We start from the raw sequence: 19,191 nt of genomic DNA on the forward strand, positions 1-19,191 counted from the left end.
TCATCCCAAACTCCCAATCCCTCTCTCCCCCATCCCCCCTCCCTCTTGGCAACCACAAGTCTGTTCTCTGTGTCTGTGAGTCTGTTTCTATTTCATAGATAAGTTTATTTGTGCCATATTTTAGATTTCACATGTAAGTGATATCATATGGTATTTGTCTTTCTCTTTCTGACTTACTTCACTTTGTATGATAATCTCTAGTTGCATCCAATGTCACATACAAGTTTTTGATGGGAGAGTGCTTTCATTTCTCTTGGAGGAAATTTTTTTAAATAAATTTATTTATTTATTTTTGCCTGCGTTGGGCCTTCGTTGCTGTGCGCAACTTTCTCTAGTTGCGGTGAGCAGGGGCTACTCTTCATTGCGGTGCGCAGGCTTCTCATTGCGGTGACTTCTCTTGTTGCAGAGCATGGGTTCTAGGTGCACAGGCTTCAGTAGTTGTGGCATGCAGGCTCAGTAGTTGTGGCACACAGGCTTAGTTGCTCCGTGGCACGTGGGATTGTCCCCGACCAGGACTCAAACCCATGTCCCCTACATTAGCAGGCGGATTCTTAATCACTGCTCCACCAGGGAAGTCCGGAAAATTTTTTAATTAAAAATTTTAATTTCAATCTCCCTAACACTCTTGTCCCCTATCTGTCCAGTTCCCCTCACTCATACCCAAAATCACTGTCAATAGTTTCTCCTCTGTCATTCTTGCATTTATTTATACAGATATAAGCAATTTTCCCCACTATCTTTACACAGAAGATAGCATGTCACATGCACTGTTTTGTATCTTTTTTCACTTGACATAAATCTCAGAGCTCTTATCAGCCCATAGAAGGTTCCTCATTTTTTATATAGTAGCTGAATAGTATTCCATTTATACTTGTACTGTATTTAACCAGGTCCCTATTAAGGACCTGCGTTGTCCCTAATCCTTTGCTATTACAAACCATGCACTAATGAATAACCTTGCAGACTGTCATTTTGTACCTATGCAATTATACCTGGAGAAAGAGTTTCCCAAAGTGGAATTACTAGGTCAAAAGGGATATATATTCGTAATTTTGATGAATTTTACCAAATTGCCCTCCATGGAGTTGGGCCAGTATACACTGGCACCAACAATGAGAGACCACTTATGAGAGCACTTATTTTCTCTCAGCATTGTCAATAAATTACCTTATTAAACTTTGGAGTTTTGCCACTCTGATACGTGGAAAACGGCACCTCACATAGTTTAAATTTTCATCTGTCTTAGTATGAGATGACCTTTTCAGATGCTTAATAGCCATTTGTATTTCCTTTGCCCTATTAAAAAAATTCTTGTGTTGTTCTTTCTGTTATTTTTTTTCTTTCTGTTATTGATTTCTACTAGGCAGATTAAGTCTTTGTGATATGAATTGCAAACTTTTTTCTCAGCTTTTCATTTGTCTCTGACTTTGCTTTAAATATTTTTTGCCATACAGAAATTTTATGTGTGTATGAGAGAGAGCAAACTAATCAATTTTTAAAAATGTCTTCTAGATTGCAGGAGAAGGGATAGAATAGGAGTTTGGGATTAACACATACACACTACTATATATAAAATAGATAACCAACAAGGACCTGCTGTATAGCACAGGGAACTATATACAATATCTTGTAATAATTTATAGTGGAAAAGAATCTGTAAAAGAATCTATATATATAAATGTATATGTATACATTTATATATACAAATGTACATGTATTCATATATATGTATCACTGAGTTACTTTTCTGTAACCTGAAACTAACACTACATTGTAAATCAACTATAATTCAATTAAAAAAATAAAGACCAGCTTTTCGAGGGTGGCGGCGAGCGTGGATAGGGCGCTATGAAGGCCTCGGGCACGCTTCGAGAATACAAGGTGGTGGGGCGCTGCCTGCCGACCCCCAAGTGCCACACGCCGCCCCTCTATCGCATGCGGATCTTTGCGCCTAACCATGTTGTTGCCAAGTCCCGCTTCTGGTACTTTGTATCTCAGCTGAAGAAGATGAAGAAGTCTTCAGGGGAAATTGTCTACTGTGGACAGGTGTTTGAAAAATCTCCCCTGCGGGTGAAGAACTTCGGCATCTGGCTGCGCTATGACTCCCGCAGTGGCACCCACAACATGTACCGGGAGTACCGGGACCTGACCACAGCCGGTGCTGTCACCCAGTACTACCGAGACATGGGCGCCCGGCACCGTGCCCGGGCCCACTCGATCCAGATCATGAAGGTGGAGGAGATCGCAGCCAGCAAGTGCCGCCGACCAGCAGTCAAGCAATTCTACGACTCCAAGATCAAATTCCCACTGCCCCACCGGGTCCTCCGTCGCCAGCACAAGCCCAACACCTTCTTTTAGATGCAGGACCAACACCTTCTTTTAGATGCAGGACCTCCCTGTCCCCAGGTCTGCCCAAATAAAACTCGCTGGGAAAACAAAAATAAAATAAAATAAAATAAAATAAAATAAAATAAAATAAAATAAAGACCAGGGCTTCCCTGGTGGTTGAGAGTCTGCCTGCCGATGCAGGGAATGCGGGTTCGTGCCCCGGTCCGGGAAGATCCCACATGCTGCGGAGCGGCTGTGCCCATGAGCCATGGCCGCTGAGCCTGCGTGTCCGGAGCCTGTGCTCCGCAACGGGAGAGGCCACAACAGTGAGAGGCCCGCGTACCGCTAAAAAGAATAAAATAAAATAAAAATAGTAATAAAATAAAAAATAAAGACCAAAAAAAAAAGGTCTTCTAGGTTTTGTCACAGAAAATCCTTATTGCAAGATAAAATTCTCCCTTTTTTTCCCTTGCAGAACATTTATGGTTTTATTTTCATGCTTAGTTATTTGATTGAAATTACAACATCTTAATGAGTCAGTTACACCACTTCCCTAACCAATGACTTATTGTAACAGTGATTGGCTGACAGTCTGGAAACAACCTAAGTGTTCCAACATGAAGGAACAGCCATCAAGTGCAACAAGATTTCAAATTGCAAACTATTTCAAGGAAGTACTTAGTGACCTAGGAAAAATATAGGGTGTGTTAAACAAGAAATCCAAACTCTGTATCCAGTAGCATTCCAATATTTCTTCCGTTCCTGTTTTTTAGTTGAAGTGCAGTTAATCTACAATGTCGTGTTAGTTTCAAGTGTACAGCAAAGTGTTTCCGTTCCAATGTTTCTTTTCAAACGTGTTTATGAGAAAAGAGGCTGGTGAGAAACAGAGAAATGGACTAATAATCTCAGGCAGGGTTTCTGTGAGAACATTCATTTATTCATTAATTGTTGATGCCCAGATCACAAAAGGGAGGCAGCTCTGCATCTCTTACTGGCAGTGCCCATCACCACCAATGAAGTCACTGTGCTGAAAAATCGAACTTGAACCTAAAAAATTCTCTAGAATGTCCAAAATCCAAAATTGCAGCAATGAGGTACCTGTGGCCGTCAAGCACTTGAAACATGGCCATTCCAAGTTGACATGTGATGTGCTCTAGATGTAAACAACACACCAGATTTGGAAGAGTTGGTTAAAAAAAAAAAGTGTTAAAATATCTAAGTTTTTAATATTCATTGCATGTTGAAATCATCAAATTTTGGATATGTTAGGTTAAAATTAACTGGTCAAAATAAAGAGAAAGACAAATACTGTATGACATCACTTGTATGTGGAATCTAAAATATGACACAAATGAACCTATCTACGAAACAGAAACAGACTCACAGACATAGAGAACAGCCTTGTGGTTACCAAGGGGGAGGGGCTGGGGGAGGGAAGGATTGGGAGTTTGGGATTAGCAGATGCAAACTATTATATACAGGATGGCTAAACAACAAGGTCCTACTGTATAGCACAGGGAACTCTATTCAATATCCTGGGATAAACCATAATGGAAAAGAATATGAAAAAGAATGTATATATATGTATAATGAATCACTTTGCTGTACAGCAGTAATTAACACAACATTATAAATCAACTATATTTGGGAATTCCCTGGCGGTCCAGTGGTTAGGACTCTGTGCTTCCACTGCAGGGGGCAAGAGTTCCATCCCTTGGGGGCAAGTGGTGCAGCTAAAAAAATTTAAAAATAGATAAAGAAACAAATAAATAAATCAACTATACTTCAATACAAGTAATTATAAAAAATGATTAAAATAAATTTCATCTTCTTTGTTTTTGTGTTTAAAGTGGCTACTAGAAAAATTTAAATTGCACGTCATTCATATTTGTGGCTCACATTATATTTTTGGTTTTTTGTTTGTTTTTTTGTTTTTGCGATACGCGGGTCTCTCACTGTTGTGGCCTCTCCCGTTGCGGAGCACAGGCTCCGGACGCGCAGGCTCAGCGGCCATGGCTCACGGGCCCAGCCGCTCCGCGGCATGTGGGATCTTCCCGGACCGGGGCACGAACCCGCGTCCCCTACATCAGCAGGTGGACTCTCAACCACTGCGCCACCAGGGAAGCCCCACATTACATTTTTATTAGACAGCATTGGTCTAGATCTAGATAACAAATTTTACAAAATATGGAAGACGGAGAACATCTTAAATGACACCACAGGTGTGCAGTCAGCTAAATCCAAACTGTGAGAGGATAAATCTTTTTCTTTCTAACAAGTAAATTGCAAATAAATAAATAAGAAATAAAAAATAAAAAGCTGGTGAGAAAATTTTTAGATCAAAAGAGATTTTAAAACATTTTGACCAAATGCAATGTATGGATATTTAAATATCTTTATTCAAAACATCTCTAAAATAATAAAACAAATAACAAAACAAATTATAACATTTATGAGACAACTAGAAATTTGAACACTTACTGGACATTTGACGATAATAAGTTTTTAAAGTATAATAATGCTATTATGGGTATTTTAAAAAGAAATGATTCCAAAAACAAAAAAGTCCATATCTCCTAGAATGCACGCTCAAATATTTACAGGTGAGGGACCATCTGGGATTTGCTTCAAAATAATCCAGGGACTTCCCTGGTGGCACAGTGGTTAAGAATCCATCTGCCAATGCAGGGGACACAGGTTTGAGCCCTGGTCCGGGAAGATCCCACATGCTGTGGAGCAACTAAGCCCCATCTGCGTGCAGCAATGAAGGCCCAATGCAACCAAAAATAAATTAATAAGTTTATTTTTTTTAAGTTGTATGTGATTTCACCAAAATAACACTTAAAAAAAAACAAAAACAAAGTAATCCAGATGGGAGGAAGTCGGAACCTGGGAGGAGATGAAACAAGACTGAGTTGATAACTGGTGTTCATGTTATACAATCTACTTTTTTTTTTTCATTGTGGAAAAATATACATCAAATAAAATTTACCATTTGAAGTATTCTGAAGTGTACAGTTTAGTGGCATGAAGTACATTTTGCTACTATTTTTGGTTTAAAATTCTCCAAAATCAGTAGTTGTAGCCCGGGGGCTCAACTGGGATCTTAGTTCCCTGACCAGGGATCAAACCCTCATCTCCTGCATTGTAAGGCGGACTCTTTACCACTGGACCACTAGGGAAGTCCCCCAATTTTTTTCCCCACTATTTATTTATTTGGCTGTGCCGGGTTTTAGTTGTGGCATCAGGGATCTAGTTCCCTGACCAGGGATCCAACCCGGGCCCCCTGCACTGGGAGCGCAGGGTCTTAACCACTGGACCACCAGGGAAGTCCCTGGTAGATCCAATTTTGATGGGCTAGCGCAGCAATTTTTATTTCTCTCTTTAGTTTCTTAATTTTCTATGATGAATATGCTAATTTAAAAAAAATATTTATTTATTTATTTATTTAGACTGCGCCAAGTCTTAGTTGTGGCAGGAGGGATCTTTCGTTGCGGCATGCATGTGGGATCAACTTCCCTGACCAAGGGATCCAACCCCGGCCCCCTGCATTGGGAGCGCAGAGTCTCACCCACTGGACCACCAGGGAAATCCCATGAATGTGCTAATTTTAAGAAAGTATTTTTGTAACAATAAGAAAAAGCTAGAGATTGCCTCTTTCCGTCCTTCTTTCCTCCCTCCCTCCCCCCTTTCTTTCTCTCTTTATTTTCTTTCTTTCTCTCTTTATTTTCTTTCTTTGTCTCTCTCTCTTTTCTCCTTCTCTCTCTCTTTTCTTCCTTCCTTCCTTCCTTTCTTTTAAAAATTTTCTGAAGAATAATTCTTACCCGAAGTGGCCTCCTGGTGGCGAATCAGAGAGCAGCTCACGCGCGTTCCTTTCCGCTGTCACGGGCTCCCGGGAGGGAAGGAAAGTGCCCGTGGCTGCTGAGCGTCCCCTGTGCGCGATTCCTGAGGGCCGAGGGGCCCCCCAGAAGTGGCCTCGAGGTCTTGTCCTAGAAGATGAAGGATTCAAAGGAGGAGGCAAAGGGAGATGTGGAGGTGATGAGTAGCAACTTTCCTCTTACTCCCTCCTCCCCGCCCCCAACTTCCTCCTCCTTTCAGGCCATCTCTTTTACTTACCAGCAATTCATCCGTTCATCAATGAACTGAGCGCCTACTGTGTGCCAGACCCCTTTTTTTTTTTTTTTTTTTCCGGTACGCGGGCCTCTCACTGTTGTGGCCTCTCCCGTTGCGGAGCACAGGTTCCGGACGCGCAGGCTCAGCGACCATGGCTCACAGGCCCAGCCGCTCTGCAGCATGTGGAATCCTCCCAGACCAGGGCTCGAACCCGTGTCCCCTGCATCGGCAGGCGGACCCTCAACCACTGCGCCACCAGGGAAGCCCCAGGCCCCTTTTTAAGCACCGGGGACAAAGGCCTTGCCCTAATGGAGCTGGCACAATGGCTGTGTGAAAGAGACACAGTAAACAAATAAAGAAAATATATAGCATGTTACGTGGTGATAAGTACTAAAAAGAAAAATAAATCGAAGAAGGGAGATACAGAATGGGGGGATGTTGGCAATTTAAACTAGAGTGGTCAGGAACTGTCTCACTGGGTGTGTGAGTAGTGAAGTGAAGGATGTGAAGAGGTCAGTCAGGCAGATATCAGGGGGAAGGGCATTCTAGGAGGAGGGAATAGCCAGTGCAAAGGCCCTGAGGTTCCTGAGGCAGGAATGTGCCTGATGAGTTCGAGGAACACTAAGAAGTTCGGGTTGGCGGTGGGGGGCTGGGGGCAGAATCAGACAGAGAAAAAAATACGCAAATGTGGCAACAGGTTAGCATTTGCTGTAAGGAAGACACACACACATCTAGGTGTGTATATATAGAGAGAGAGGTATAGATATAGATACACATTTTCTTTCTGAACCTTTTTTGAGCCGGTTACAGACATGACTCTTTCTTATTCCTAAATACTTCAATTTATATTTCCTGAGAAAAAGGGCCTTCTCCTATGGAGGGTTTCTCTACCTTATTGACACCGAGGCTGGATAATTCTCTGCTGTAGAGGGCTGTCCTACACTGCAGGATTTTTAGCCTCCCTGGCCTCCACCCACTAGGTGTCAGTAGCACACACACCCTGGCTGTGACGGCCAAAAATGTCTTCATACATTACATAAATGTCCCCTGGATGACAGACAGTGCCACTCCCCCAACCAGTGGAGAACCATTGCTTATATAACTACAGTATAATGATCACAATCAGGAAATTTAATACTGATCTAATCTTGCTACCTGAACTACAGATATTCAAATGTTATCAAAGGTTCAATAATGTCTTTCTTAGTAATTTTTATTTTCTGGTCTCTGGTCCAATCCAGGATCACACATTGCAGACAAATGTCATGCCTGGAATGTCCTTTCTCCTTTCCTTGTCTTTCATGACATTGACTTTTAAAAAAAAATTTATTGAAGTATAGTTGATTTACAATGTTGTGTTAATTTCTGCTGCACGGCAAAGTGATTCAGTGTTTTATATATATATATATATATATATATATATATTCTCTTTCATATTCTTTTCCATTGTGGTTTATCACAGAATATTGAATATAGTTCCCTGTGCTATACAGTAGGACCTTGTTTTTACCCATCCTGTATAAAATAGTTTGCATCTGCTAATCCCAAACTCCCAATCCTTCCTTCCCCCACCTCCCTCCCCCTTGGCGACCACAAGTCTGTTCTCTATGTCTGTGAGGCTGTTTCTGTTTTGTAGATAGGTTCATTTGTGTGGTATTTTAGATTCCACATATAAGTGGTATCATATGGTACTTGTCTTTCCCTTTGTGACTTACTATGCTTAGTATGATAAACTCTAGGTTCATCCATGTTGTTGCAAATGGCATTATTTAATTATTTTTTATGGCTGAGTAGTATTCCATTGTATTTATATATACCACATCTTCTTTATCCATTCATCTGTTGATGGACACTTAGGTTGTTTCCATGTCTTGGCTATTGTAAATAGTGCTGCTATGAACATTGGGGTGAATGTATCTTTTTGAATTAGAGTTTTGTCTGGATATATGCCCAGTAGTGGGATTGCTGGATCATACGGTAGCTCTATTTTTAGTTTTTTGAGGATCCTCCATACTGTTCTCCATAGTGGCTGTATCAATTTACATTCCCACCAACAGTGTAGGAGGGTTCCCTTTTCTCCACACCCTCTCCAGCATTTGTTATTTGTAGACTTTTTGACATTGACATTTTTGAAGGTCATAGGCCAGTCGTTTTGTAGAACGTCCCTGTCTGGGACATTGGGGACATTGCATTTGTCTGGGGACATTGCATTTGTCTGATTTTCCTCATGAATAGATTCAGGTTAAGCATCTTTGGAAGAAATACCACAGAAGTGATGGTGTTATGCAGTATATTAGGATTTGATTTGTCCATTTGCCCCATTCCTGGTCATTTTAACTATGATCACTTGATGAAGCATTATCTCTCTGTTTCTCCTCTGTGAAGTGACAACTTTTTCCTCTGTCATGAATGGGTATTTTATGGGTGGTTACACTGAAACTACACAAATATCCTGTTTCCTCACGGAACTTTCACTGACTATCTCATCCATTGAGGATTCTGGCCTGAATCAACTGTCCTGATATTAATAATTTTTTTATATCTATTTAATTTATTTATTTATTTGGTTGTGCCAGGTCTTAGTTGTGGCATGCGAACTCTGTTGTAGCATGCACACGGCATGTAGTTCCCTGACCAGGGATCGAACCCAGGTCCCCTACATTGGGAGCGCAGAGTCTTAACCTCTGTGCCACCAGGGAAGTCCCTTAATAACTGCTTTAAATAGATACTGAACAGGCTGAAAAGGTTGCTTCTAACATACATGTGAAGTGGAAAGAGTAACAATGAAATGCACATCCATGTAAATTTCAACCAGGCTCAGAAAGAGATACATCGGCATATGTGAAACCCCAGCACGTTCCTGCCTGGGGATAAACATGGATTATTCAAAGCTGGGGACGGGCGTGGGGGGCAGGAGGGCAGCAGGGAGGCCTGGGATGGTGGGGTCTTTGAGTAACTAGATGGGGAGACGGATAAATTCCAGAACTACTCAGGTGGTGAAACTAATAGGATGTGGACGGACCAGTTAGATTTTGAGCCTGGGGAGGAGGGTGGAGGGCGAAGCGGGGGACTGGGCAGAAGGAGATGCTGCCCTTTGAGACCCTCAACTGGGGCTGATGAGCCCTCAGGGCTGGGGATGTGAGTGTTGAAGGGCAGACACAGACTCTCTGGGACAGCTGGACATTCCAGACCAGGGCAGGGCTGCTCCGGAGTTTCCAGTAGGCCCTTGAACTGGCAAAGGAGCTGAAGGTGGCTCCCAAGAGGCTCACGTGCGTCATGGAGTGGCCAGGAGACTAGCTCTCCTCTCCTCTGGCTCAAGCCTCAGCCTGGGATAGGGTGGAACAGAGAAGGGTCATGTGTTCTACCAATGTTCTATCAATGGTCTTAGGAATCTGGAGGAAAACAAAAGGTTATTTAAGAGATCTAATCCTCTTTTGAGACCCAGAACACATTGTTCGGTATGAGTTTTGATACAGATAAGAAGGAACATGATACTTAAAACAGATTCAAGTGATGGGGGTGTATTGGTAAACAAAGATTGCTTCTGGCACTGTAGAGTTGATAATTTGAAAGCTTAAGATATGAGGGAAATTACCAGATACATTCATTTAATGTTCTATTTTTATTTTTTATTTATTTATTTTTTGTGGTACGCGGGCCTCTCACTGCTGTGGCCTCTCCCGCAGGCCCAGCGGCCATGGCTCAGGGGCCTAGCCGCTCCGCGGCATGTGGGATCTTCCCGGACTGGGGCACAAACCCGCGTCCCCTGCATCGGCAGGCGGACTCCCAACCACTGCGCCACCAGGGAAGCCCCTAGTGCTCTATTTTTAATGTTGATATGAAACGAAGATGGCTTTCTAAAAATTTTATTTATTTTGTTTATTTTTTTTTGGCTGCGTCAGGTCTTAGTTGTGGCTCGCGGGGTCTTCATTGAGGTGTGCGGGAACTTTCTTTGCAGCAAAGGGCTCTTTTTGTTGTGGCACATGGGCTTCTCTCTGGTTGTGGTGCACGGGCTTCCTCTCTAGTTGTGGTGAGCCGGCCCCAGGGCTCTGTAATTTGCTGCACACGGGCTCTCTCGTTGAGGTGCGCGAGCTTGGTAGTTGTGGCCCGGAGGCTTAGTTGCCCTGCGGCATGTGGGATCTTAGTTCCCCGACCAGGGATCGAACCTGGAGTCCCTGCATTGTAACGTGGATTCTTTACCACTGGACCACCAGGGAAGTCCCTGAAATGGCTTTTTCATTAAAGGCTTTTACCTTCAGAACACAGTGTCTGGACTTTAAAAAGTTATTGGCACATCCCAAAGATCTGTACTGTTCTAGGGTGTGATAGCTTAGAAGTGAGTATAATTTGAACATAATGCCTTTTTAGAGTGTCAAATTCAGAACCAGGCAGATCCATCTCCTGACCCTAACCGTGGTCCTAAAGTAACTTGCTTGAGGAAATTGGATCCCAAAGATTACAGGTGGGGAATTTTGAAGTGTGTCCATATTCCATTGGAGAGCAAAGAAGCCCAACTAAAAGAATTGTGGACCAACTGACATGACAACTGTGGACTGAGCAAAACTTCTTTTTGAAAGGGCTGTCTTATCTTGAAGATTATGACTTTGGAGGCACTAAGGTGATTGGCAGGGGAAAGAATCAGAACACGTGAAATTCCTTAAAAAATTATTGACAAATAATTTTGCCTATGTTACACATTTAAAAAAAAAACCTTTACACTTTGTGCAAAAAAAAAAAGAGAGAGAGAGAGATCAAAGATAATTGCATCTTTCCCCTTCATCCACCCAATCAAAGTGCCTTCTCCCTGTTACATACTTCCACACTAGCTGGAGAGGCTGGGACATTCTTCCAATGCTGCTCGGATATCCTTGGTCCACATGGAGTCCAAATTCACCTTTCATTCCTTTCATTCAGCAAACAAGTATTTATAGAGCACCTTCTGTGTGCCAAGCATTGTTTGAGGCTCTGGGGACCAGGCAGTGTAGAAGACAGACAGAAAAGTTCTGGCTCATATGGGACTGACATTCCAGTGAGGAACAGATAGACATGTATAAGAAGGTGATAAGTGCTAGGGAAAATAATTAGTGCAGGCCAAAGAGGTGTCTTGAGTGGAGAAAGCGTGGGAAGGTGGCCAGGGGAGCCTCATTGTGATATTTGAACAGAGATCAAAAGAGGTGAGGCAGAAGCTGTGTGGACATCTATGGGAAGAGCATTCCAGGAAGATGGAGCAGCAGGTGCAAAGGCCCTGAGGCAGAACTGTGCCTAGTGGAGCAGAAGGAGTGAGCAGGAGAGTGAGTGGGAGGAGAGAGGAAGTCAAGAGGTGATAGAAACGGGTCGTGCAGGGCATTGTGGGCCACTCTAAGGATTTTAGTTCTTACATTCTGTGAGATGGGAGCCATGAGAGGGTTTGTACAGAGGAGGGATAATGCCTATGCCCCCAAACTGGTCCCTCCATCTTTCGACCTGGTTATAGTTCCACCCAGGCTGAAGCCCTGTCTTTCTCACCTCCCAAGTCTCACCTCCATCTGGCTCCCCTTCCACCTCCAGCTCCATCTCTCTCTCACATCCCCATTTTTATCTCGTTCAGTGTTTCTAGGAAAGATAGGACACAACAAATGAACACAAATACACAATACCAATAGCATTCCAATATGGTGAAAGCATCCAAGTAGGAAAAGATAAGAAACAGAGCTTCTATCTACAAAAGCAGCCATCTTTGGGACTTCCCTGGTGGTCCAGTGGGTAAGACTCCACACTCCCAATGCAGGGGGCCTGGGTTCGATCCCACATGCATGCCGCGATTCAGATTCCACATGCCGCAACTAAAGATTCCATGTGCAGCAACTAAGACTCAGCGCAGCCTAAATAAATAAATATTAAAAAGAAAAAAGCAGCCATCTTTCTCCCCCAAAGAGAATAACCTTAAGGAGGAGGGTGTGGTCTGTTTCAAGAAAACTCTAAAACTTTACTAGGAGGTTAAAATAAGACTTGGATTAATTAACTGATATGTCATGTTTATGGATGAAATGGCTGAATTTTATTTTATAATGTCAATTATATCTAAATTAATATACAGGTTTTGTTTTGTTTTGTTTTTTGGTTGCATTGGGTTTTAGTTGCAGCACGTGTTGAGGCATGTGGGCTTCTCTCTAGTTGTGGCGTGCAAGCTTTGTCTCTCTAGTTGTGGTGCGCAGGCTCCAGAGCACGTGGGCTCTGTATTTTGCGGCAGGCGGGCTCTCTCATTGAGGCGCGGGAGCTCAGTAGATGAGGCATGCGGGCTTGCCCCTCTGCTGTGGGATCTTAGTTCCCCAACAAGGGATCGAACCCACGTCCCCTGTATTGGAAGGCGGATTCTTAACCACTGGACCACCAGGGAAGTCCCTCTCATCAGACTTTTGAGAGCAATGCTTTAATGCAAGAAGAAAATGGAGTGACATGTTTAAAGATATTCTAGCAAAGAAAATGGGAGCCAAGGATTTTATATCCAGCAAAATTGACTTTCCATATAAAGGATATAGACTGTTATCAACATGTGAGAGCTAAGGGAAGATGGTTTGCATGAGGTCTTGAGGATTCCATTTCAGATAAACAAATGTCTAGAAAGACATGTGTTTATGACTGCAAAGAGTGTGAAACATAACATTACTTGTAAACCTAAGACCGAAGGGCACTAAACAAAGAAGGGTGATGTATGTAATGGATAAATGTTCTCTCAGTGTAGATGCAGTACAAATATATCCATATGATGGCAAAAGGGGAGAGTATACGCAAGAGATACTTTAAAACAGTTTTAGTAACATATCGATGGTAGTATTCGCATTGTTTTTTGAGACCACTGTGTGAGCAGTGTTCATTAAAGCAAATGAATGATTCTGAGACATTGTAATTATGTTTTCATCTGTGTTCTTAAGAACCAGGATTTTTATGGAAGAAAGAAGAAACAGATAGTATTAGTATCCTATTGCTGCTGTAACAAATTACCACAAATTTAGTGGCTCAAAACATTAATTGATTATCTTACAGTCCTGGAGTTCAAAAGTCCAACATGGGTCTCACCAGGCTAAAAATCCAGGTGTCCTCAGGGTTGCATTCCTTCTGGAGTCTCTTGGGGAGAGTCCATATCCCTGACTTTTCTAGCTTCTAGAGGCCACCTGCAATCCTCAGCTGGTGGCCCCCCTTCCAGCAATCACAACACTCTCACCTCTGCTTCTGTCTTCACATCTCTTTCTCTGACTCTGACCCTCCTGCCAACAATTATAAGGACTTTTACGATGACATTGGGCCCACTGGCGAATCCAGGACAATCTCCCCATCTCAAGATTCTTAACATAATCACATCTGCAAGTCCCTTTTGCCATGTAAGGTACCATTTTCATAGGTGGCAGAGGTTAGTATATGGACATCTTTGGGGAGATGTTATTCTACCAACCAGAGAGAGGTTGAGTAAAAATCATGTAGTCCTGAAATTGAACTGGAAATATGAGAATGAATTCATAAAGTATTGTACATAATAGAATATGGACATATATATCATATGTATATGCATAAATGTACATGATAATATATTACATACACATTATAATATATTATATACAGATTATATCATGACATATAATTGTGTGTTATATTATAGGACAATATATTATATGTTCTCTCTGTATTATATATACAGATATTATATAATATATATATTCCCCTCCTTTTAGCTCTTTTTTTTTTTTTTTTTTTTTTTTTGCGGTACACGGGCCTCTCACCGCTGTGGTCTCTCCCCAGGCCCAGCGGCCATAGCTCACAGGTCCAGCCGCTCCGCAGCACGCGGGATCCTCCCGGACCAGGTCACGAACCCGTGTCCCCTGCATCAGCAGGTGGACTCCCAACAACTGTGCCACCAGGGAAGCCCCCTTTTAGCTCTTTTGACCAAGAAAGTCTAGACACATGGCCAACCCAATAGCAAATGAGCATTTCTAACACCCAAACGAATATAATTTTGCCACCAAAAAAAGCCCCCAGAGTTTCTGGCTGATGCCAGGTCTGGGACAGGAAATGTCCAAGATGTGCCTGGAACATCTGGTCATAGGAGACAGCAAGAAAACTATCAGAGTTGCTCCAAAAAGTTCCAACCAGTAGAGGCTCCCACTGGCCAGGTGGGCCCACCAGTGAGGATAAAGGATTGGAGCACAACATATTTAAATCCATAAGCTCATAACTACTTAAAGAAATAGCCAGCCTATAATTATTAGAGAAATGTAAACCAAAACTACAATGAGGTGTCACCTCACACTGGTCAGGATGACCATCATCAAAAAGTCTACAAATAGGGTTTCCCTGGTGGCTCAGTGGTTAAGAATCCGTCTGCCAATGCAGGGGACACGACTTTGAGCCCCGGTCCAGGAAGATCCCACACGCCGCGGAGCAACCCTGCGCCACAGTTACTGAGCCTGGGCTCTAGAGCCTGAAAGTCACAACTACTGAAGCCCGTGCGCCTAGAGCCCGTGCTCGGCAATAAGAGAAGCCACCACCCACCGCAACGAAGAGTAGTCCCCCGCTCACCGCAACTAGAGAAAGCCTGTGCGCAGCAATGAAGACAAAAGGCAGCCAAAAAAGAAGTCTACAAATAATAAACTCTGGAGAGGGCGTGGAGAAAAGGGAACCCTCCTACACTGCTGGTGAGAATGTAAATTGGTGCAGCCACTATGGAGAACAGTATGGAGGTTCCTAAAAAAACTAAAAATAGGTTTATCATGTGATCCAGCAGTCCTGGGAATATATCTGGAAAAGACGAAAACTCTAATTCAAAAAAGATACATGTGGGACTTCCCTGGTGGTCCAGTTGTTAAGAATCCGTCTTGCAATGCAGGGGACACCCATTCGATCCCTGGTGGGGAACTAAGATCCCACCTGCCGTGAGGCAACTAAGCCTGCACGCCACAACAACAGAGCCTGCACACCGCAACTACTGAGCCTGTGCACCACAAGGAAAGATCCCACATGCCACAACTAAGACCCAATGAAGCCAAAAAATAAAAAATAAATAAATATTAAAAGGAAAAAAACCCAAAAGATACATGCACCTCAATGTTCATAGCAGTACTATTTACAGTAGCCAAGACATGGAAGCATACTAAGTGTCCATCAGCAGATGAATGGATAAAGATGTGGTACATATATGCAATGGAATATTACTCAGCCATAAAAAAGAATGATATATTGCCATTTGCAGCAACACAGATGGACCTAGAGATTATCATACTAATTGAAATAAATTAGAGAAATACAAATATTATATGATATCACATATGTGGAATCTAAAAAATAATACAAATGAACTTATTTACAAAACAGAAACAGACTCACAGACATAGAAAACAAACTTTTCTATGGAAAGGGAGGAGTGAATTAGGAGTTTGAGGTTAACAGATACACACTGCTATACATAAGATGGATAAACAACAAGGACTTACTGTATAGTACAGGGAACTATATTCAATGTCTTGTAAAAACCTGTAATGAAGAAGAATCTGGGGAATTCTCTGCTGGTCCAGTTGTTAGGACTCCACACTTTCATTGCCGAAGGTGTGGGTTCAATCCCTGGTCCGTGAACTAAGGTCCCACAAACCTTGCAGCGTGGTTAAAAAAAAAAAAAAAACGACTGAGAAAGAATATATATATACTCTTCATTGTGGTGCGTGTGGGTTTGCTGTCCACCAGAAGCTAACACAATATTGTAAATCAACTATGCTTCAATCAAAAAAAGAACCAGCCTAATTTATCACTTTCAGAGGATTATGGGGGAATTAATTCACTATTTAGGTAAGTGGTCTCTAAAGGGAAAGAATCAAGCACTCCTACATGAATGTGCCACTAGGTAACCAAATGGAACCTAAGGGAAACATCTGCAAGGGAAGAATTTTAGCTAATAAACAAGGACGAAATTCGAGGAGGAGGACATCGCTATTCTGCATTCACCACCAAGTTAGTTCTCAATGGCTGCTGGCCTCATGCAAGGAGAGACAAAGAGTGTGAGCCTGATGTTGATGGGACGAACAGCACCCACAATCGGGCCAAAGGCATCAAACCCTAGTCTAATCCCAGTTCTGGAAACAACTGCAAATTTGCCTGGAAGATGAAGGACAGAGAACCATGCCAGCGTGCACCACGAGGATGGGATCAGAACCACCCAGACCGTGGGAAACAGCCTGAGTTGTGCAATCGATTTATTGCAAGGCAGGGAAGGGATAGAGGGGAACCCATGAATTAAGAGACTTAAAAGATAAATATATATATATATATATTTTGCATGTGCAAGACTAAACCACAGTGTCTAGAGATTCAAACTTCCATGATAAACTATTCAGAAATGCCAGGCAGTTACTATCACACAAGTCACAACAGTGGTTCCTTTGCGGAGCGAGGAGGCACTGTGATTGGGATGCAGCCTGTTGGAGGGGCTTCTGGGGTCGCTGGTGACATGCTCTTTGTTGACCTGGGTGGGGGTTAAAATGATGTTTGCCTTCCAGCTGAGCTTCTCACACTCAGCGCTATCAACATTCAGGCCAGATGATTCTTGGTTGTGGGAGAATACCCCGTACATTGCGGGATGTTTAGCAACATCCCTGGCCTCCACCCACTAGAGACCAAGGACAGCCCTTCCCCCCACTCCATCCTGACAATCAACATGTCTCCAGTTATTGCTGAATATCTCCCAAGGGACAAAATTGCCCCTGGTTGAGAACTGCCCCTTAGGAACTCCTTAAGTTATACATTTATTTTTATGTGGTTTCTTGGATCTAGCTTTCTGTGTATGTATGCATTTTTAAATTTTTTTAATTTAATTTTTATTTCATATTACAGTAGAGTCGATTTACAATGTTGTGTTAGTTTCAGGTATACAGCAAAGTGATTCAGTTATACATATACACGTATCCATTCTTTTTCAGATTCTTTTCCCATATAGTTTATTACAGAATATTGAGTAGCATTCCCTGTGCTATACAGGGTAGGTCCTTGTTGCTTATCTATTTTATACATAGTAGTGTGTATATGTTAATCCCAAACTCCTAATTTATCCCTTCCCCCCCACCTTTCCCATTTGGTAACCATAAGTTTGTTTTTGAAGACTGTGAGTCTGTTTCTGTTTTTGTTGTTGTTTTAATATTTATTTATTTATTTGGCTGAGCCTGGTCTTTAGTTGTGGCACACAGAATCTTCGTTGCCGCCTGCAGGATCTTCATTGAGGACTGTGGGATTTTTTTCTTTTTTTTAATTGCGGCATGTGGGAACTTTTAGTTGTGATGTGTGGGATCTAGTTCCCTGACCAGGGATCAAACCCGGGCCCCCTGCATTGGGAGCGTGGAGTCTTGACTGCTGAACCAACAGGGAAGTCCCTGTTTCTGTTTTGTAATGCATTTTATTTTATTTAAGAAAATTTTTTTAATTCCACTATAGTTTTTATGGGGGAAACTTGACAGGATTCTACAGTTTATTGGGAAGGAAAAAAAAAAGACAGTGAAAATAGCCCAGGAATTTTGCAAAAAGTGGAGTATCAGATATTAAAATATATTCTAAAGCTACTGTAGTTAAAACAGAGTGACACTGGGACAAATAGAGAGATGAATCTTTGGAATAAAGTAACTTGCCTCCAATGGGCCACATTTTATCAGATAAAGTCTGAGTTGCTTCAGACACACCCTTCTGCCTGTCCCTCCAGCTCCCCTCCCACCAACATCTTGACTTAGTCAAAGTTCACCATATCTTCCTTTGCATGTGCATTTTCTCCTGTCTGGAGTACATTTCCTTAAGTGTCATCCCTACAGGCTGTCTCCCCAGATCCTCTACGACAAAGATGTGTCCTCTTTTCTCTTCCCATAGACTCCAGCTCCCATCCCTGTTACCCCCTGACCATAAACCATAGCTTGAAAATCTGTCTCCTCCTCTCAGCTTTGAGGCCCAGGATGGCAGGGATTATGTTCCCCTCAAGGACCTGCACAGTGCCTGGAACACCGTAGGTGCTCAATAAATGCTAAATTAATAGGGGAAAAATCTGTAGATTCACTTTCGATCATAATATTTTCCAAATGGGTTAAAGAGTTCAATGTAATTTCAAATCATTCTTTAAACAAACATTTTTTAAAAATTTTATTGAGGTAGGACTTCCCTGGTGGTTAAGAATCCGCCTGCCAATGCAGGGGACACGGGTTCGAGCCCTGGTCCCGGAAGATCCCACATGCCATGGAGCAACAAAGCCTGTGCGCCACAACTACTGAGCCTGCGCTCTAGAGCCCGCGTGCCGCAACTACTAAAGCCCGCACGCCTAGAGCCCGTGCTCCGCAACAAGAGAAGCCACCGCAATGAGAAGCCGGTGCACTGCAATGAAGAATAGCCCCCACTTGCCGCAACTAGAGAAAGCTCGCGTACAGCAACAAAGAGCCAACACAGCCAAAAATAAATAACTAAATTTATTTTTTAAAAAATTTATTGAGGTATAGTTGATTTACAATGTTGTGTTAATTTCTGCTGCACGGCAAAGTGATTCATATATATATATATATATTTTTTCATATTCTTTTCCATTATGGTTTATCACAGGATATTGAAATAGTTCCCTGTGCTATATAGTACAACCTTGTTGTTTACCCATTCTATATATAATAGTTTGCACCTGCTAATCCCAAACTCCCAATCCTTCCCTCCCCCACCCCTCCTCCCCCTTGGCAACCACTAAGTCTGCTCTCTATGTCTGTGAGTCTGTTT

At 42.5% G+C, this 19,191-nt stretch overlaps 2 protein-coding genes across 9 annotated transcripts in view; one reads left to right on the plus strand and one right to left on the minus strand.

The window, feature by feature from the left end:
- HNRNPM (heterogeneous nuclear ribonucleoprotein M) overlaps positions 1-19,191 on the minus strand; it is a 174,766-nt gene that overhangs the window by 98,123 nt on the left and 57,452 nt on the right. The window lies entirely within an intron of this gene.
- LOC309820743 (large ribosomal subunit protein eL20-like) lies at positions 1,826-2,549 on the plus strand. Its single transcript, XM_082651685.1, has one exon. The coding sequence runs from the start codon at positions 1,849-1,851 to the stop codon at positions 2,356-2,358; it is 510 nt and encodes a 169-aa protein (XP_082507811.1). The 5' UTR covers positions 1,826-1,848; the 3' UTR covers positions 2,359-2,549.

This window comes from Grampus griseus, assembly GCF_964374135.1.
Source record: "Grampus griseus genome assembly, chromosome: 3".
In the NCBI taxonomy this organism is placed as follows: domain Eukaryota; kingdom Metazoa; phylum Chordata; class Mammalia; order Artiodactyla; family Delphinidae; genus Grampus; species Grampus griseus.

Bases quoted from the DNA above. Each gene is read 5' to 3' on its own strand.
- LOC309820743 (XM_082651685.1), top strand. From the start codon at position 1,849: ATGAAGGCCTCGGGCACGCTTCGAGAATACAAGGTGGTGGGGCGCTGC.